The following is a 21522-nucleotide window of genomic DNA, read 5'->3' as shown; positions in this document are numbered from 1 at the left end:
ATACAAGCTTAAATAGAAAGTTTGCAGCCCAGTTTTGATAACATTTAATGTTTCTGACCTTTAGAGCTCTACTACCACTCAACTGCTGACTGTTATGCAGTTTCCCTTTGTATCAGCTGGTTCAGGATCGCCCAGATAACAAGGGTAGATCCAGATGCTTATTTTAACAAACAGAGACAAGAATCCTCTTAGGCAGAAAATGTGAAGATCACCAGGTGAATGCCCCAAACTGCTGGCTCACATCTGGGCAAGAAGCACGAAGCACATGTGAAATGCAGTCTGTTTGATGTGAGAGGTTTGGTTGAGCTCATCAATCTTAGGATTCACAGTTACTAGTAAAATTTAAGTCAGTGTATTTATACAGCTTGGTCTTAAGATCTTTGGAGGGAAAGAAATTGCTGAAAGGCAATGTTTAAACAGTTTAAGAATTAAAAGTTCATCTTGCGTGCTGGTATCTTTGATCAGGACGAGCCAAGAACAGTAGGAAAATTATGTTCTCTCCCACGTATGGATATTGCTTGGGAAATGTGTACAGTATACACTGACTGTAGGGAGGAAGCAATTTAGCACTTTCAAGAGGAAAAAAGAGGTCCTGAGGATAAAGAATCTCATAAAAAAGTAATCAACTATGAAAATTGATAGTTGGCAAATCAAGAGACTGCTGAGTGTAGGGCATCATTTTCATTGCACTCAGGAAAACATCAGCATAAATCAGAATATTGTCTTCCTTGAAAACAGTTTTAAAAAAGCCATTTGATCCTCAGCCCAATTATAAGGGTCCAATAGGACAAATTTTGCAGTAAGTGAGATGTTACCAACACGGATGTTTCGTTAATGTGGCTTTTCAGGAGAAAACATAAAATGCTGCAAATTCCTTTCAAATCATAAATGGAAAGAGTAAAACATCTCGAGCAAATGATTAATCTGTTAATTATTGCTACACCCTGGAGTATAGAGCTCATACAGCAGCAATGGATGTCTTTGGGCCTTGGTGCCACCATCTGTGCTCATCGCGTGCTTTATCACCTGAGCTGTTTTATAGTAATGAATTGGTCTGCTCACAAGTGAGATGCTGCTCAGTATGCAGTAGTAGGAAATCTACTCAGTCTCATGCTTGTTTCAATGCCTCTTTTTTCCTGCTTTGCTTAAGATAATGGCATTTTTATATTGCCCTTGGCTGCAGACACAGTAATGGTTAGCAATGATATATATTCACCAAGGGAAAAAGCAAAGGGTAATCCATATATCCCAAAGTCTGGAACTGAAATCTTTGCAAGTTTAATGCGCTTACCTGGAATGTATTAATTTGTAGCAAGGACAATAAAAATATATTCTGCAGTTTGCTGTTATCACAAGGCATTTGCATGCAATGATTTACCTGTGCAGTGAATTATGTAAGACAAGGAAGAAGAAATAAAAAGTTTAAAAATAGAAGGAGAAGGAAAACTATAAGAGAGCAGATATGGAGGTGAAGGACATATTCTCTTTAGGTGAAAACAAAAAGTTTCCTTATTAATCACTCTTGAAAAGACACCTTGCTATAATTACAAGTTAATTTTCATGCGTAGCATTGAATCAGTGTCTAGGACCTGTGAGCTGCCTTTGGCAGTATAAATCTATTGTGTTTTCAGCCCTGCAGGTAAAATAGGTGGATTATTCACGTGCAGACTATCAAGGTGTGAGGAAAAAACACGAGAGATGAAAGTACAGTCTGTTTGGTGAAGGTGTCCCATGATTCTGGGGAGCTGATGGCTGTGGCCATCCTGGGAAGTGCTGACACAGGTGCCCAGATGAGCAGGAAAGCCTAAAGCAGACAATTATAAGGAAATAACAACCCACAATGGTTTTGAGAACATTAGATAGGTGGTGACTGGGATGGCAGGTGATACGACACTTGACTTGGAGTAAAATTTCTCTGGTGCCTCTGGGTATGTGAGATCTCAGCCAAGTCAGTTGATTTCACCAGGATTTGAGAATCAGACTGTCTTGAATGTTGTAAATCTTTTTCCTCTGCATTTGTAGGAGGCACACTGTCTTTCAGCTGTGAGTCTAAATAAATCATGTAGACCTTCAATGGACCTCACTTACTAAATAATTTCATTCAAAAATATTACTGGTAGCAAGCAAATCATAGGTAAGAGAAGTATTGAGTGCAGGACCTTCATAAAATTCTGTCGAAGTAGACAAAAATTACCTTATCCTATCATCCCTGGAGACACTTAGAGAAATTTAAGTTAATTTTTTAAGATACTAATGAAATGAGGAACTCCTGACTCTCAGTTTTATTCTGCTGAATTGCTGGGGCACTGACTCCTAAATAAAACAGCAATGGCTCTAACAGCCACCAGCATCTCTGGCAGCAGGTCCTTTCCTCTGCTTGCCCTCCCCTTAATCTGGCACCTCCTGAAGTCAGGAGGTGCTACAAATGTCACAGTAATGGGGGGAAAGAGAAGATGAAATGCTAGTAAATGTTTTCATTTAGAAATTGAAAACTCAACAAAACAAACCTTGTCTTTTTGGAAACCCCCGATTTAAAAATTCTTGAGTGGTATTTCCTCCACTGCCCTGCACCTTATAGCACCTTTCCTTCTCAAGTAAAGGAAATAGAGGACAGGGAACTAAACCCACAGGTCCAGTGCAGAGGTGGAGTTCAAAGCCATTCTTTTGCTAGAAGTCAGTTTTTTTCTTTTCCTCTGCTGTTGGCTGTAGGCATTTTCTCTCAGATTACACTTCAGCTTTTAAACCTGTAAAACCCAAGTAGACTTGAGGGCTTTCTGTCATGGCTGATTTCCTTCCAAGCTGACAACTCAGCCCTGGTTAACTCTTGGCAGTTGGTGCAGAAGACAGAAGTGAAATACATCTCTCTCTGGTAAGGCCCATAAAAAAATAGATATAGGAAGGTGGGAGTATATTCACAAGGATATGCTTGTGAATGTATTCATTTGAACTATCCCCACATGGACATGTAGACACAGAGCAAGCTGCAAACCCAGATTTCATTTTATTCTAAAGCAATTCTTAAGGCAATTTAATTTTGATAATCATGGTGCCTAACAATCTACTATATAAAAACAGAGCAGTGAGTTAGATACCTTAAGCCAGTGATTTCCGGAAGTTTATGGTTAACTCCTTCAGGCTTTCTTTAAAAAAAAGTCAAACATAACCCATAAATTTTCCTGTCTTTCACCAGTGCCAGTAGCAGTTATTCATTTTCCTTGGGGAAGAAGTTGAGCCTCTCACATACCACATCCACATTAGGCTGTGGCTTTCAGCAGCTACATCATGATTCCCAAAATGTCCTAATCTGATGGAAAAGTTGACCTCTTCATTGTGAAACACAAATACCATTGGCCACGGTATGAGACATCCTCACATTTCCTTTTATTTTTCCCTCGAAGTGAAGAGTCTCACTGGCATCTTTCACTGATGTTGCAATATTGCAAACTTTTTTTAAAGTGTGTGAGTAAATTGTTAAGGAATAGTTAATGAGTGGTAGTAAGCCTTGTTGGTTTGAGCAGTGAAGGAAAGATGATTGAAAATCAATGAACATCTCTGAAATTGGAATATAATTAGTAGTTCTGCCAGTGCAGTATATTAAATAGTTCAGGAGTGCCTCCTTGAAACAAGGTAAGTCATGTTTTGAAAACCTCTCAGTGAAAAGGAGTAATTGATAAACACTTTATTTGTTCAGAATAAGAGGTAGTGAATACACAGGCTACTTCCTCATGGATATTCAGTTAAATACTGAATATTAACTTATTTGTTGTAGGCAGGAACTCAAATTCCCTCCTAGATTCAGTGAAGATCTGAAGTTTATACTTTAATTTTTAAATATGTGAGTACAACGTTAGGTTTTAATCCAACTGTTTAAGTTCAGTCAGTCACTCAATGAAAGCAAGAGCAGTATAAATACAGAATTGGATCACAAGGTTGCTCCCTGGCATTGGTATAGTAGTTTACTCTCTTCTGTTATAGAATCATAGGGTCACAGACTGGTTTGGGATGGAAGGGATCTTAGACACCATGACATTCCAACCCCCTACCAAGGGCAGGGATACCTTCCACTATCTCAGGTTGCTCCAAGCCCCGTCCAGCCTGGCCTTAAACACTTCCAGGGGTGGGACATCTGTGGATGCTGAATATGAGAAATCAGGCAGCAGCACAGTGTCTGTGTGAAACTGAGTCACACAGATTTCTCATACTGGCCTGAGAAATTGGAAGAAGGAATTTAAACAGTCCTTGGAGAAAGTAAAACAAATCCTTGCAGGTGTTGTTTGTCTCCCTGTAGTTTACTTGCAAGAAATGATTGAGGGGTGTTGTTTCTAACTGTCCAATGATGGTAATGTATTGCTCTGCTGTCCAATGAAGTTTTACTCCATCAGAAATCTCTATAAAAGAAGATTTCAAAGAGTAAAGATCGCTCTGACTTGCTAATAAGCCTGACAGTCTGTGTGTCGTTTCTACTGCTGTTCCTAATCAGAGCCACAGGACATCCTCATCCTCCCCCATATGCCAGTGCTTGGAAAACTAGTATTTTCTATTTTCTGCCCCCGAAGTTAAGCTGTAGAGAAATCATCCTTGTAGCTGGCACTAACAGCCAGCCCCAGCTTGTCCCTGGTTGTCAGCTCCGAGCCCCTCGTGGGACGCGGGGCAGCCGCGGCTCTCGGCTCCGGGGTTTTCACCTCCCCAATTCCTTGCTCCCCACAGTGCCTCCAGTGATCCGCGTCTACCCCGAAACACAGGCACAGGAGCCGGGCGTGTCTGCCAGCCTGAAATGCCACGCTGAAGGCATCCCTAATCCCCGCATTACCTGGCTAAAGAATGGCATTGATATCATGCCAAAACTATCCAAACAGCTATCGCTCCTCGGTAAGAACAGAATTTTGATTAATTAAAGTATTGTAGACAGGGATTAAGGAGGATTATTTTGCACTTTAAACCAGAAGTTCTTGTATTTTGCTAAGCCACAAGTTGCTGGAAACTGTGTTATAAAACCCCTGTTCTTTCCTTTTTATCTTTCTCCTGTGAATTTCCTGGGAAATACACTATTGATTGATGTAAGTGGTAATTGCATTCTGTTCAAAGACAGCCTGCCTGTTTCTTCACTGCCTTGCTTCTTGTGTATAGCACAGCAGAAAAGAAATGCATTAAGTTATTTGAAGAGAAATTCATTAAATTATTTGTTCATGTCTGAGCCCACACTGGATGTGAGTCAGCTGAGAATGGATCTCCCACTCGGCTCTGCTAAAGGAATGGGCTTTTAACATCTCTAGGTCCCTGTTCAAATGAGAGTGCAACAGGCATAGCAAATTTCAAGAACATTTATTTGCAATTTTCTGTGTAAAAATATTAACCTCATGCTCAACACATGCCCCAGTCTGGCTTTGGTGGATTGTGGCCCTCAGGCTGTGCTGGTATCACTGCATGATGCATACAATGTCTCAACATGTTCTGAAGGTTTTAAGCAATGTTCCCACTGCAGAAAGCAAAATGGTAGGAGGAACAGTAGAGAGACCCCTTTAAACCAAAGATTTTGGTGATCTGATGAAAAATAATTTGCAAAATTGAAATTACTTTTTCTTCACTAAAGCCAAAGCATTTTTCTAACAAAAAGAAGAAATAAATTAAATGCAATTTATAGTTTGACTTGGGATTGTTCTTTGTTCTTTTCTGGTGTGGAGTGTGTACATGCTGATGGAAAGGAGCAAGACATCAGCTCCCAAGAGAATCCCCAAAAACCTCTAGTTAAGTAGGGGGAAACTCAGTGGGGTGGAACCACCGTGTTGAGCCATCACCAGGCAGCTGTGGCCGTGGGAGATAATTAAGGCAAGGAAAGCAATTAGCAGCAGTGAGGAGCATTGTTTATGAGTGTCTCTCTTACAGCAAATGGAAGTGAACTTCATATCAGCAGTGTTCGGTATGAAGACACTGGTGCCTACACCTGCATTGCTAAAAATGAGGTGGGAGTGGATGAGGACATATCTTCCCTTTTCATCGAAGATTCAGCCAGAAAGACCCGTAAGCTCGATTTTCTGTGTATTTATTTCTTTAAATAGTGTTTGAATGTGATGGTGTACATGTAATTTAATCGTTCAGGCTATTACATGCAGTAAGTTGAATCTTACAGGAGGTAATGACAATCCTGAATGCACTTTGAGCAGAGGATTGGACACTTTTTGGGGTTGGAATCATGCAGATAAAGTCTTGTCCAGGAAGGTGGTGTCTTTCATGTGCCAGAAGTATACTGGGTGTGTGATGGCTAACAGCTTTATTGGAGTAGCAAATTTGCAATAGTTTTAGATATCAGGGAATCTAAAATGTAATAATGTAATAATTTCTGTAAATCTCATTGATTTCTGTATAAGACTTTTGAAGCCAGTTACCAGTCAAAATTCTGGAATATGTAGATGTCTGAAAAATGTGATTCTTTATTTTACCTGTTTTTACACCACTGACTGGTAAAATAGGTTTCCCTCAGTAGGAAATTATCTTCTACCTTAAAGACAAATGCTCTCCTAGCTACTTGTCCCACATCTCCCATAGGCGTGCAGCAGTGTCATCTTGATCACACTGACCCCAAAACAGAATTGCTGCAGGAGGTGACCAGTTGTCCCAGTAGGAAAGCTCCCAGAGGCCTGATCTTTCCTAGTTCTGCCATCTTAACTGCCTGGGAGTTTACCTGGGTTTATGGTGACACTAAAAGTATCGGTGCAAATGGGATTTTTGCTGCTTTTCTGGCTGCTAATATAGAGCAAGAATTGAAAACAAAGTTACCCATAAATATGGGCTTTCAAGGAGAATGCTTGGAGAAGAAATTCTATTCCTCATTAACTAGATTTATGTACTCTTGTTAATATTGGTCATTTTCCCTTGAATACTTGAGCAAGGGAAATTTCAGTATGTTGAGAAATAATTGGATCTATCTGGAACAGAAATTCAAATGCAGGTGTACTTTCAAAGCTTATGTGAATCCTGAAAGAATGCAGTTGCATAAAGTTCCAAGAAACAAGGCAGCCAAGGGTGTAGCTGCTGTAGCTGCCAGTTTCAGGCTTGTTTTCAAAGATGCTGGTGGACCTGGCAGTGCTGGGTTAATGGTTGGACTTGATGATCTTAGAGGTTTTTTCCAACCTTAATGATTCTATAATTCCATGTTGTGTTTCCTTATTGAACCTGCACAGAAAATCACAGGCTGTACCATAGCTCCAGCTGCATTTGAAGGTAACAGCTTCTCTTTAGTAGGTCATTGCTCTTTGCACAGCTGCCTTCATTTCAGGAAGGACTTTTCCCATGTCAAAGTCTCTGAATTGTCTCTAGAAGGAGCAAATGTGTTTAGAACTCTCTGTCTTTCCTGGTATTTTATTTGAATGAATATTACAAAATTTTCACCAATTAAACAGTTCATGTAAACATGATTATTTATTCAGTTACTTGCTGCAATGAAAGTTTTGACATTGTTTTGTTTTGTTTTTCTTTTCCTGATTATTTTCTGGATTTCCCAATATTCTGATGCTGCAGTTGCAAACATACTGTGGCGAGAGGAAGGTACTGCAGTAAAGTTCTTTTGTCGTAGTGATAATGTGCTTGTCTGCTTTAATAATTCCATGATGGGCCATTCTCCACTGACTTGCCACTAACCCTATCAACTTTCACAGTCACCAGATTAAGTACAGACCAGACTTTTAAAAGCTAAATTATTCAAATAAGAGATGTCACTCTTGTACCTATAACTTATTGCATTTTCCCACTATGAAATCATAGATGATCATAACATATATAAAAATATTAATTTTATGTATACTGCCAGAAATGTGAGTAGCCTGAGAATCTCAAGCTGCATTAGCAATCACACAAGTGTCAGAAGTGCTCCCAAATTACCATAATTGAACAAGTAAGGCATAAATTCAATATACTGCATTTTTAAGCAAGCAATTCAAGCTCTTCCTTTTCAGTAGCATATATTGCTGTTTTCTAGGTGAGCAACAGAAATTGTGTTCTTGACCATTAGGCAAAACAAAAATCCAAACCATAAGTTTTCTTCCCTCTATCCTTTGAATCAATGCAGGGTAAAGGCTGCCTCATTTCTCCTTGTTTTAATTGGCAGCTAAGAGCTCTAGTTTGATCAGACTTACAGTGTGCCCTTGACAAGGTCAACAACTGTGTATCTTGGAAGCCAAAGTAGAAAAAACCCCATCCTGAGCAGCTAAGTGACTCAAAGATATTATGGAGGCACTTAAAATCACCTCATTTTGTACATGCTTGTGCTGTCATAATTTCCAAAACACCAGTCAGAAGTGTCATGCCACAGCCCAAGGGGCTCTCAAGCAGGTTTTCCACCTGACTCTGTGGGTGTAGAGCCCAGGTGTGTGCAGGGGACCCTGTGAGCTTGGGCTCCTGGCTGTGAGCAGGACATCCACTCACTGGAGGAAGATTCTGAGGTTGAAGCTCAGATCTAAACCAGTTCTTACATCTGCCAGCTGCTTATGAGGCAGCTGAGACCTTGGTGTCCTTCGAGCTGTGTGGGAAAGTGACAAACTGCACCCTCCAAAAGCAGAGTGAGCCTGAAGCCCTTGTTGGAGGAGCAGTGTGAGGGACATTAGGTGCTTGCCGGGGGCAGGGGATCATGGCTCAGAGCAAAGACCCATTTGTAAGTAGTGCCTCCAGATACCCAAAACAATAGCTGAGCTTCCAGCCCTCAGCATGGAGCTTTCTGGGTAGCTTGGGCTCAGCACAAAGGATTTCAGGGGTAGAAGGAAGATTCCAGGGCATGGTGACCAGAGCAGCCTGGGCCAGGTGTGCAAATACCTGGGGCACACTGTCAGTGCCAGTGTTGGCCACAGACACACACAGCAAATACACCACTTTTTTTCTAAAGCCCCTCCCAACCCAAGCCAAATGCAGCTCACTGGAGGTCAGAGAGGTGGCACAGTCACCTAGGAGAGCTCCCCAGCCCTTGTCCCCAAACACCCCACCTGCAGGTTCCTGGTGCAGGGCTGTGAGGAATCTTCACTGCTGACGTTCCTGTAAATGGCATTATGGGCACTAAGAATTGCAATTTTCCTTCTGCTTGGAAATGAAACCTCTAATGCATCTCATCAGTCCAGCATCACCTGCACGATGCTCCAGGGCTGTTTATATACAGTGTCCCTTATGGTCCTTTTTAAAGAAAGCAGTTGGATAATCCTGCCAGATGTAGAAGAAGAGTAATATTTAAAGAACTGCTGAGAAGTTGGTTACAGAAAGTCTTATTATAATTTCGCTAAATTAATGGATTTACTGCTTATCAACCTTGCACATTTTAAATAAAAGTATGAGCAATGTTGATGCATTGTAAAGGGTCTGTAAAGCAGATTTCCTATTGATGTTCCTAAACAATTCACTATCTGTAAAGCAGGTGTATTACCCTGCTTGTGTTGTACTGTAGTATTTAATGGGCACATTCATTCTAGAATATACCTCAGCATGTGAAATCTTGGCAAAGAGAAGGCTAGGGAGGCAGGAATGGTATTTTTGGTTTTACATTTTAAAATATTATTTTAATTCCTTACCATGTGCAAGTACCAATATTAACAAATGCATTGGTAGATTTGAGCTCCCTTAAAATGATCACAGCTTCATCCCCACAAGGTCTGGAGTAATTAAAACTTTGGGAAAATGCCTAAAAAAATATGGTGTAGAACAAACTTTTGCTGCAAGTCAAACTTTTAACACAAGTATTTGGTCATTTTAAAAGTCAGTCTGTCAGTTTGTTCTCAAAACCTTTCAGACCATACAAAAGCAACACCCCAAGAAATGAATGCACGCAGGGCAAGCAGCCAGTTAAACCTGGGGCTGAAAGCACATGCAGTATTTACTCAATGTACAAATAGTTTTAAGTTTTGTCCAGAGAAAACTATGAGTAGCCCAAATGTAAAGCAGAGGTTTGTTTTCATGACAGTGTTCATTTCTGTAGCAAGCATTGCTTACTTAATACCCGGAGAAAAGGAGCACTTCGTGCCAGCAGGCACTCAGCAGTTATGTGAATGTATTACCAAATTATCTAATATATTTCCAAGTATTTAGATTAATTAGAGGAAAACTATTTAAGTATCAAATCAGAGGATTTTTCCATGGTTAAAAATATGCCCTTTCATCTCAAAGGAGGGATGTATAAATGTACACTGATGGAGACACTGTATTTCTCAAATAAGCTCTTGTTGATATCAGGTGTCCTCCTGAAGTGTTTTTGTTAATGCCAGCTTCATCTGGAGTGGATCAAATCAGAACTGTTACGTTTAAGAAACCCTCCCTTTTCTTAATGGTTTTATTATTATTAGGGGGTTTTTTGCTATACAGGTGAAGTATGTTGCCTTTCATAATGTCTTTAGATTTTAACTAGTTGTGTCATCAAACCTGAAATGTTCTCAATTCAAAAGAGATTAAAAAAAAAATCATCCTCCTCATTAGTCCTCCAGTTCCCAGTTTAGTACCTGCCTTGCTACTATAAAAATCAAAATAGCTCATTGGCCACCTCTGTACTGAAATAATTTCCAATTCCCTGCACCAAGGAGTTGCATCAGTATAATCAAAAATTGTGTCTGTTCTACTGACGTCCATGAGATTGTTTAGGATATACCCCAACCAAGATTTGGCAGATGTTTCATAAGTCACAATAAAGTGACTTTACTAGTTTGTCTAGTAAAATCCTGCTTGGTCTAAATATCAGTATGAAGCTCAGTCTCTAGGGGAAAAAAAGTGGTTTAATTTAAACTGATAAACTTTTTTTTAAAAAGAGTAACTGAATGCTCTGAGGAATTTGTAGTATATTTTAATCAGTCTGCAAAAAAACTTGGACTGATCTTACTATAAAATAAGTAGTAGAACATTCCAAGTCTCTGACTCTAAACCTGTTGGGGTAAAATTCTTAATCAAAGTATTTTTGTGGGTAATTAAGGTCTTACTTCAAACACCCTCACTGTAAAATAAGATCATCTGACAAAATCACGCTACTCTTATGCATGAAAATAATAATAGGCATCGTCACAGTAGTCATAATTGATTTCCTGCCTGTTTTCACTTCTTAGGATTAAAATCCCTTAACCATAAAATATTGGCACTCATTCCAGGCCAGGGTCAAACTCTGCCCTCTGATGTATTCATCAAATCCCACTAAAGCAGGTGGGAGTTGTGTGGATGCTGGGAGCGCAGGTTTTGGTCCAAAGTGCCTGAATGAAATATTTCACCAATATACTTGGGAAAAAAAATAACCCTTAGTCCACGAAATAACTCTCAATGGAGCTTTGTTAGCTTTTATTCCTACATGCATGATCCTGCTCTGTGGAATCACATGTGAGGATCACAGCTCTTGTACCCACCTGATGCCCTAACTGGGGGATTTCTGTGCTGTGGTTCACAGACTCAGCTTGAGCTGTGTCAGTACAGCAAACACCACATGCTGACACATTGTACTCTGAAGCTACTTATTTGGCATCAAAAGAAGGGAGCTTAGCAACAACAACAACAACAAAAAAAAAAAACCTTCTAAGCCTTACTAAATACAATGTGTTTTAAAAATTTTCCAAAAATGCATTTGTCCAAGTTATCCATATTTTTCCTGTCAAATTTCCTGTGATGATTTAGATCTCAATCCTGCAAATAGTTAAGAAATGTGAGAAACTCTATCTCTGTGAGCAGTATTTAGAGCTGCCACCACAGGACTAGTGGAGGGAATTTTTAACACTGAACACTATTCAGAGCCTTAGAACGGGGACTTTATTTCTCCATGGGAAAAATGGAATTAATTAAAAGATACAAATTATAACATCACCATATTGTTGGCTGATAAAGTACACAATCAGCAGTGCTAGGGGTGACAGTGGTCATTGCAAACACTTACTGGTGGTGGTGTGAAAAATTGAATGATTGGACCTTTGAAACTAGAGTGTCTGAAAGGATCCTGAACATTTCTTAAAGATCTTATCACTGCAATTCCATGTAGCATGACAGAAGTGATAGAACACAATCTCTTAATGGCAAAGCAATGACAATCAGCCAGTTTTCCAAATCTGGAATGCCCCGGTTGGACAAATGAGTGCTAATGCAATGCTGAACTACTCCACATTTGTGAATTACAGTTTGCAAGATTTCAAAAATGTATTTATTTTGGTGGCTGTAGTTAGTTCTTTCAGGTAGTTTAAGAAAATAGAGAAATTTTGTATATTTTCATTCATGGTACAGAGGCTAAACACTTCCATTTAACATCACAGTTACCAGTGGTCAAGTTGCCTGTAAAAGGATGACCTTGATTTAATTTTAACTAAAGCTTTTCTTTCAATCCTCAAATTATTTTTTCAAGCTGTTTTTAATGGAATCATGGGGAAAAAATCATAATCTGAGAGGGGTAGCAGTGCAACAAAGGATTTTTGGTCTCAGATCCTGCTTTGGTACCTATTTACAAGACCCAGCCATAATTATTTGGGTACAACCGCTGCCACCAAGGCAATGCATTTTTGAATGTGTTTGTACCTCTTCACTCCTTGAAGCCCTTGTGACATGAAATTTGATTTTGTGAATGCTCCAACTGCATCCAAAATGACCAACTTTTATGTAAGGCAGATTTTGTTTGTCGGGAGAGGAGGCCAAGTTCTTTAGATAAGTCCTAGCAGCTATGGATACATATAAAAAAAAAAATCCAACTCCTTCTTCTTTATCCCCCTTTAAGGCCTGAGTGTTGGGAATATGTTCTATGTCTTTTCTGATGATGGGATCACAGTCCTTCAGCCAAACGAATGTGAAATCCGGAGACATATCAGGCCCGAAGAGAGGATTTTCACAAGTTATGTAAGTCCTAAACCCAGCAGCTACAGCTGACAGCTGGGAAACTTTCTCCTAATCTCTTCAAAGGTTGTTATTGCTTAAAGGACTCATTTGCCACAGGGATGCTGGAGCTTGGTGGGCTTCATGCAGCATCCCTGAGGTATAGCATCTTCTCTTGAAAATCAGGGGATCCACATAAGTTCTTAGGCTGACGTGAAGGATTTACTGACACACTGCAGAGAATTTGGCCAGTTATCACCTAAGCAAAGATTTTCATTTGTCCTTTTGATCTGTTTACTTATCTATGCCCCAAATTTGTAACTGGGCTTTAGGGAAGGTACAAAAGTCAACAGCAGAAAGATGCATAATGTGAGCATCATTCACTGGTGCTCCTTTTACTGATGGCTCCATCGGCAAAGAAGTGAGCTACTCTGGGCTACTTTCTGCTCTTTGGAAGTGGTTTGCCATGTTAAACTGCATCAGGGAGACAAATAAGAATGCACAGAAAATCGTTGTGCCGTGGAGGTCCTCTGCATCTTCTGCCACTGAAAGAGAGACTGCACTGTCTGTGTTGGCTGTTGGCATTTTCCTGTCAGCACTGAATTTCCCTAACCCTTGCTTTAGGGAAACACAAGGAAAATTTTTTCAGGTGTCAGGAATGTCAAGCACTGGCTTGTAGGCAATGGAGCTCGACATGGCCAGTGGGATAACACGTGCCTGGAGGCTCTGTGACATCAGTGTTCTCAGTGACCTGTGTTATGTACTCCTGCACAGAGACATACATCAGGCATATCCTCATGAAACTGACAGTTCTGAAAAAAAACACAGGTGCTGAAATACATCCAGAAAAGCTTTTTTAGTCACTCCTTTACTTACTTTCTAATTTTTAAAAGGGGAAGTTGAAAATGTGGCTTAAGAATGTGGCTCTTCTGAAAAAAAAGGCTCAGCCTTGATCTCAATTTTGGGAGGAATCAAAGGGGAGGATCACTGTCATGAGCGCTGCAGGTTGGGTCAAGCTCTGCTGCTCTGGGTCAAGATCATCTTATGAGTCTGTAGTAAGTATTTTCTAAATCTCAATAAATTTCTAGTTGATACTGATTTTTTTCCCACTAGATTTTAATATACCTTAGAAGAAGTCCAGACTGATGCTCACCTCAAGGCTAGTCCTTACCATGGACTTCATACTATTAAGCCATACCTAAGCTTTACAAAGACAGAAATGCTGTGTTTCTTTTCTGAAGAGCTGTAAATATTGAAGAGGTGGTCCTGGAGAAACAGATTGAAAAGAGCAAAACAGAGAGGGGACTTAAGGAAATAATGTCAGCACATTGGGGTGCATAAGAGAGATTTTTAACATCACTTGGCTGCTCTTCAGAGACACCTCTGAGGGATTCCTACAGATCTCAAAGGACTCTTCCCTTGGTATAGGGAGGATTGAAATTTTTTTTACTCCCTTCTCCCTTTTACTGTCTTGAGTATTTGCTACATAGACAGGGACACCATCCCAACTTCAGGAGTGGATCTACTAAAAAGATTGCTTAATCTGCTGTTAGAGGGCACAAAAGCAGGTGGAGCAGCTGCAGCTGGGCCCCGTAGCAGAAAGACTGGTGATCTTTCCCTACTCCCCTTTACTTGGGTGGATGCTTGTCTATGCAGATAAAGTCTAGCTGTATCTGTTACAGATTCTGTGTTGTGAGAGCTGAGGATGAGGAGGGCAATGTGGAGGCTGGCAGGTACCTGACTGCATAAATCGCTGCTGGAAGCCCAAGTCTGAGCTTCTGTATCATCTTCTAGCTTGTAGCATAGATTCCCAGCCTGGCTGGAGGAACAGAAAGGAAAATGCAGCCAAGTTACTGAGTCTTATATCTTCAACCCTTACTTGTGATCTCCACCAAGACACTTAGCCAGCAGAGCTGTGCTGCTTAGAGGTGACAGCTTTCCATCTGTAATTGTTGCACATGGTGTAGGTATCTTCCAACTCCAGATATTCCATTCCATTCCATTCCATTCCATTCCATTCCATTCCATTCCATTCCATTCCATTCCTCCAATACAGACACAGTGTTGACATTGTTTTTTGTTGTACTTCCTCTTTCCCTGAACAAGCTCTGATGCAGCTCCAATCACATTTCCTTTAGGTAGGTTGGGCCATTATTGAACATTACCTAACATAAGGTCTCAAATCAACAGTTGTGCTCCCTGAAACTTATATGTGTTCATGCTCATTTAGCCCCATTTCCTCCCCACAGCCTGGTCCCACACAAATGCTCTTTCAAATAAAGCCTCTTGACAGAAGGAAGAGCGATGAGGAATAGCAAACATGCAGAGAGTTGTAGGTGAGACCAAAAGTGACTCTTCAAACTCAGGGTAGCTGTACCAGTTCTGCATCAGTGAGTGGAGGATGAGAGACAAAATATGGCATCAGGCAGCTCTGTGAACAGAATTTGGCCCAAAGCAGCGGAATATGGTTCCTTTTGAACAGGGGAAGTTTCTGTAGCTGTAGGATCCCACTTGTTTTGCTTCTGTTTCTTTGAGGACAGGTGTTTTAGAGCATGCTCTACTGTGCAGAAAATGAAGACTTTATGAAAAATATAAAGCAGTGACTCAATTAATGTAAATCACTGTTTTTTCAAAGCACAGAGTGATATTTCTGTTGCTAATGAATGCTGACAGCACTGCAAGTCTTGATGAACCACGGTGTACTTCAAAAGATCAATCTATAGACTCTGCAGTTATTTAAATTCAATATAAGTTTGCAGGAGGTCCAGCTGTTTAATGTCATTGCATAGAACTAGGCTGAAGTGTGGTACCTGATAAATTAATTATTTCATGTTTTCCAGGAAAGAAAGGGGAGAAATATCATCCTAATGGAATCCCCAGGGATTTTTCCCTGCCATTTTCAAGGCTAAGCTTCTTGCTGCTCGAGGCCCTGAAGTTGTAAAAATTAAACCTTTTCTTTTTTTACCCCTCAGGAGGAGATCTGTCCTAGAGTGGAAGGTGAAGACACTCAGTCCTGCCTCTGGGCTTCAGCAGTCAATGTCAGAGACAAGTACATTTATGTGACACAGCCAAAGCAGAACAGAGTAATGATAATTGATATCCAGACTCAAAAAGCCATACAGGTACTTACAAGTGAACACATTATTCACTGATGGCAAAAGACTTGATACAGGACAAAAAAATCAGATCTTTGCCCAGTGGATGTGCTGGGCAAAGCTCTGCTGATCACTGAAGAGCTGGCCCTATGTTTCTTTTGCCAGTGGGGTCACATGGGGTTCACTGTTCTGTAACCTCACTGGCAGGAATAAACTCCACTGTGGGTTGGAGATCACAGTCTCCAGCCCAGCTTACAGTGAGTCTGGTAAAATAACACTGGGATGAATTCCTGGCTTAGCTGCCTGACCTGGGTTGTAAAGAGCTTGGAAAGAATGAGCTGGTGTGGGCACAATTCAGACAGAAATTGGCCCTTGATCTACTGGCTATAAGTAACAGCATAAGATGGAGTGATGTCTACCCAGAAAGTGGCACCAAACAGCCAAATTTTTCAACTGCTGCTGATCCTCCACTTGATTTGAAGGCAAAGCTGCACAGGGAGCGTAACAGTGGCGCATGAGAATGCCTGCAGTGAGCTGGTGGAATATTTGTCATGTGCATTTGGGTCACTGTGTAAATAATTCTCTCTGGATTTTTTTAAGTCCTTGGATGTGGACCCATTACCAACGAAATTACATTATGACAAGTCCCATGACCAAGTGTGGGTGCTCAGCTGGGGGAACATGAGGCGATCATCACCCACACTGCAGGTAAGTCCTTACACTTTGGAGCCTTTGCTCTTCCTGGCCTCAGCATCACTGGTAACACACTGGTGGCTTGCAAGTAATTAACAGCATTTAATGGTCAGGATATAAAGCTGCTGCTTCATTTGCATATCCAGTGTGTTTTATTCATCCCTCCTCTGTCCATCCTCACGTATTTTTCCTGCCGTTTAATTTGTTTTTGAGCAATGACGGTGCCACAGGCCGACAGCAGGGCTGCTTTGTGCCAAGGTCTGTTTTGTTTTAAGACTGGTGACAGAGCCAGGTGCCATAAAGTTATACAGCAAGGGCTGGCAGCTGGCTGTGAGCAGGACAAGACTGCTGTGCTCTGCAGCACTGGTGACACACCTCCAATCCTGGGTTCAGTTTTGGGCTCAAACTACAAGACAGACATGGAGGTGCTGGGATGTGTCCAGAGAAGGACAGCAGAGCTGGGGAAGGGTCTGGAGCACAAGTCTGACAAGGAGCAGCTGAGGGAGCTCAGGGGGGACCTTACCAATCTCTACGATTCCCTGAAGGGAGGTTGGAGCCACGTAGAAATCAGTCTCTTCTCCCATGTAACAAGTGATAGGACAAGAGGAAATGGCCTAAAATTATGCCAGGGGAGGTTTAGGTTGGTATTAGGAAAAATTTCTTCACTGATAACTTTCTCAAGCCCTGGAACAGGATGCCAAGGGCACTGTCCCTGGAGGGATTGAAAAGACCTGTAGATGTGACACTTGGGGACGTAGTTCAGTAGTGGGCTTGGCAGTGCTGGGGAAATAGCTGAACTCAATGATCTTAGAAGGCTTTTCTGTCCTTAACAATTCTGTGACTCTGTGATTCTCTCACAGTAAAATGCAAATAGGGGCTTTCTAGGGCATGAAAAAAAAAAAAAAAAAAAAAAAAAAAAAAACCAAAAAAAAACCAAACAATAGAAGCAAAACCTCAGGGACAAATTGTGTTACTGGGTGTTAGTGATTCCACAGCAGGGGTGCCAGTGATACCTGTGGAACTCCTCCATGCTCAGCACCACCAGAGCCACAGTGACACTGGGACACAGCACTGCACATGAGTTTGGACAACTAAATTAGCTTCCACTTCTGGATCACCCTGGCAGATTTACTCTTCTGTTTGGCAGTACAGAGAGCATGGAGAATAGTCATCTAGTGGGGCATTTTTCTGCTGCTGTATGTTTTATGACAGAGTTGACACCAACTGATGGATCTGATTTGATCCATACAGACATTTCATTCTCTGGTAGTTGTTTTCTGGCGCTTGCTGCCCAACCTTTCTGGGAACAGGTGTCATGTGAATTCTCCTTCTGCCAGAAGTGTTTTGCTGCTAAGTCTGCATTAAAGCATTCCCCAGCAGGCAGAGAAGAGGGGGGGCTGTGCTTTCTGACCTAAAAACCGACAAATTGTGAGTCTTCATTAATTATGGGGCTTCCCAAGGCTTCCACTGCCCCATGAAGATGGGATGAGCCATCCTCACCATCCACATGCTCCATCCAGTGCTGACTGTCAGTAATAAAGACTGGACCAGCTACTCATCTTGGGCAAATTCAGGAAAAGATGCCAAAACCAGAATGGAGGCATATAAATGAAGGTTTCCAGGGCAGTGGCACCATATTGTCTCAGCTGGGAATGTGAGTTTCCTGTACAGGGTATAGGGAGACAAAATGGGCTCTTTTTACCCTTTCTAACTTAATTTCTTCCATCCAGCTGTGGGAAGTTTCTGTAATTAAAGGAGAGATGGCACAAGCATGTCATTATTAGGGTGAACACACCATCTGCACAGTTGGAAATCTGTTAGAAGGCTCCAGATCTCAAATAATCCTTTCTGTTATCTTTATGATGTGCAGTTACACATATAGAGATGAGATTAGCATCAGCATCTTCTTTTTTCTGACCTTCATTCCCAAAAGGTGGGCAGTGACTAATTGGGCAAAGTTTCTTCTTAAAACCTGCAGTGTTTGGTTGCATGCATGCAGTAAAATACCTTTTTTTAACAAAGATGCTGCTGCAGAGGTTGATCTAAATTTCCACTCATTCTCTGGAAGTCAGGGATTTATCAAACTGTCTGTGCAACCAACTAACAGGATGCTGTTGTTTGGCTATTACTGGTTTGTTGGAAGCAAATGTCTGGCCTCGTGAAAGCACTGTGCTAAGGTGAGCATCCTTCTTGAGCAATCTAATTGGAAGAAATCTAAATGGCATGACCAGAACAGCTGTCTGAAATAAACCTTTTAGGGATTTAGCATGTCTTTAATGAATTATGTAGCTATAAATTCAAAGCAACAACTGCTGCAGATTAGAGCAGCAGAATGTCCTAATAAATGGACTAAAGTCTTCTTAAATCCAGCAAACAATTTGAGTGTTTAGCATTTTAATTTTTGAAAATCTTTCTTTTCTGGAGTAGTGGAGGAGCTGAGTTCCCCTGTGCATGGAGATCTGTGCTGTGCTGGAGGACAGGACTAGGGAACAGCCTGAGGACACTTCTCCACTCCTCCCTGGACTTTATATCGAAGGATGAACAATTTTTCTCCTTCAAAGTGATAATTAACTCCTCTGACTTAGTGTTTGATCCTTCAGGGTGGTAAATTATCACTGTGCATTTAAGTGAGATTAATAAATGTGACCATGAAGTAAATGTTTACTTTAGATAGCAAGGGATAAATTATTACTGTCCTGGTGTTGTCATACTGCTTCAGTTCCTGCTTGACTGCTCTTTCTCGAGATGTAAACAGCTTATGAAAGTCAAGTTGAGTACTTACCTTACAAATGTCAAGCTTCAAATATTATTTGCTAGCACACCTTTTCAAGAGAACTACACCAAACAGTGTTTTGAAGTCATTAATCAATTGAGTCTACTACAGCCTGGAAAGAGCCACTCAGTGCTGTGCAAGTCTCTAATCTGTATTTACCTTTCTGCCTTACTCAGTGCTTATCCTGCAGTCAACCTTGTGTGTATTTATTGTAGGTAATTCCAGAGGCGAGCACCGGGGAGGATCCACGTGTTATCCACACACCCTTTGAAGGAGTGGATGATTTTTTTATACCACCCACAAATCTTATTATTAATCATGTTAGGTGAGAAATTATTTTAATGAATAATGATGGTGACCGTGCTGCTCCGTTCTCATAACCTTAAAGCACTTTAAAGATATGAATGAAGGAATGAGTGAATGAATGAATGAATTTGTGATTAATCTTAACTACATTTATCCCATTCTCACACATGAAATGAAGAAATGGCTGAGGAAATTGCCAGTGGTTATTCAGCTAGTCAATAAAACAGCAAGAAACAATCCTGGACGTCCCTTAGACCATGCACAGCCATTCAGACCTCACCTTAGTCATCCATCTCTCCTTGCAGCTTATGGCACACAGCCCTGGCTTACTTGTGCCAGGAACTTGATGGCTCAAAAATCACCTTCCTTCCCTCAAAACTTATGGATCTGGGCAGAAACCTGTGTCAAGGATATATTGCTTGAAGTGGTAAAAGTGCATTCTGCCTGAAGCATAAGATGTGGTTCTTTCATGTGTTTCCAACTTGTTCAAGTATTGGATCTCTGCGTGGGGTTTATGGCTGGTGCAGAAAAATTGTATGCACTGCACATAAAAAAAAATAAATCCCTCCATGAACCATCAGTTTTGAATGTTAATGGGATGTAGTGGTTAATGAGGTTGTGTAACTAACATACTAATAACCTGGAGTAATACTGGCTGCTTCCCAGCAGGCACAGGAAGCCTCCCATTAACATTATCAAAATTGATGATAACTGCACAGCAATTTATACTATTCTTTCCATGCTATAACATAACAACTCTTTAACCATCTTCTGTCCTCTATATAGTTTAACTAAGTTAAACACTCAAAAAACATAATGTGACTCTTTACAGTCATCTTAGGTTGCCTGCAGGAAACACCGAGAGAGAAGGGGTTACACTTAAATGATTATATGTTGAACCTGTTCCAAAATAAATAATTTTGCCTGCTGAAACACAAAATAATGATGCATGCCTCATGGCTGTCATTTGTAATTTCTCTCTACTTCATATTTCCAGTTTTTCTTTCACAATTTCATTATGACTAATAGTAGTGCCAGGAGGTAGATGACTCTTCTGAATGTTAAAGCCTGAGCTGAGAAGGTGAGAATTGGATTCAAAGATAGGAAGGTGGGACAGTTAAACGTTTTTGTTTGTTTAATTGTCCTTTTGCTTCAGTGTGATTAGTTGGCTGAAATAATAAATATAGATTATTGTCTATGGTTTTCGGTGTGCAAAGCTGCAAATGCTGTCCTTGATTTCCTGTTGCATTTGTTCAGGGCCAGATCTTTGTCCCTTCTGTCTCGCCCTCAACACAGAAAAATCACTGCTTGCAGGCTAATGAGACTCATTGAGATGATGTTCTAAATTCTCTGCTCAGAAACAATAAATGGCAGTACCAGCATTTCCCAGGAAGGTGAACATTTAAGCAATTTCTTCCATGAGCCAAATAATATTTGTATGCAAATACTCCTGCATATGTATTTCAGCTGCCTCCTATTTTAGATGGTTATCTAGAAATGTATCCATTTTTATTAGTTCCAAGGGTAGACTGTTGTCGATTAAAAACTCTCTAAGAGCAAGGTTTGCTTTGAGTTTTCAGATCACAGATTTCATGCAAGGGCTGAGCCTCTTCTGCAACTATGGGCACATAAAATATATCCTGACCCACTTCTTTAAGTGGAAGTTTATGATGAAAAACATTACTTAACTTCTTCAGGCATTTGGCCAAGTATTAAGGAGGTCTTGGGGAAAAAAAAAAAAAAAAAAAAAAAAAAAAAAAAAAAAAAAAAAGCTGTAAGGGAAAGCACTTTTTAAAGTGTACTTAAAATGCATTCATCCAGGAGAAATACAAGTGTCATATCCAATTTCCACACACACACTGC

General features: G+C 40.6%; 1 protein-coding gene across 2 annotated transcripts in view; it reads left to right on the top strand.

The window, feature by feature from the left end:
- The window catches only part of FSTL4 (follistatin like 4), a 206963-nt gene that overhangs the window by 181692 nt on the left and 3749 nt on the right, over positions 1–21522 (top strand). The window contains exons 8-14 of one of the 2 annotated variants that reach the window (XM_066328807.1): positions 4708–4869; positions 5884–6018; positions 7516–7542; positions 12698–12816; positions 15765–15914; positions 16488–16595; positions 19569–19678. In XM_066328807.1, the coding sequence (XP_066184904.1) occupies positions 4708–4869; positions 5884–6018; positions 7516–7542; positions 12698–12816; positions 15765–15914; positions 16488–16595; positions 19569–19678 (811 nt within the window). The remainder of the gene's footprint in view (positions 1–4707; positions 4870–5883; positions 6019–7515; positions 7543–12697; positions 12817–15764; positions 15915–16487; positions 16596–19568; positions 19679–21522) is intronic. The other variant, XM_066328808.1, reaches the window with a different exon arrangement.

This window comes from Sylvia atricapilla, chromosome 14 (assembly GCF_009819655.1).
Source record: "Sylvia atricapilla isolate bSylAtr1 chromosome 14, bSylAtr1.pri, whole genome shotgun sequence".
NCBI classification, from domain to species: domain Eukaryota; kingdom Metazoa; phylum Chordata; class Aves; order Passeriformes; family Sylviidae; genus Sylvia; species Sylvia atricapilla.
Note: the sequence above shows the minus strand (reverse complement) of the source record. Positions and strands in the feature narration are given on the sequence as shown.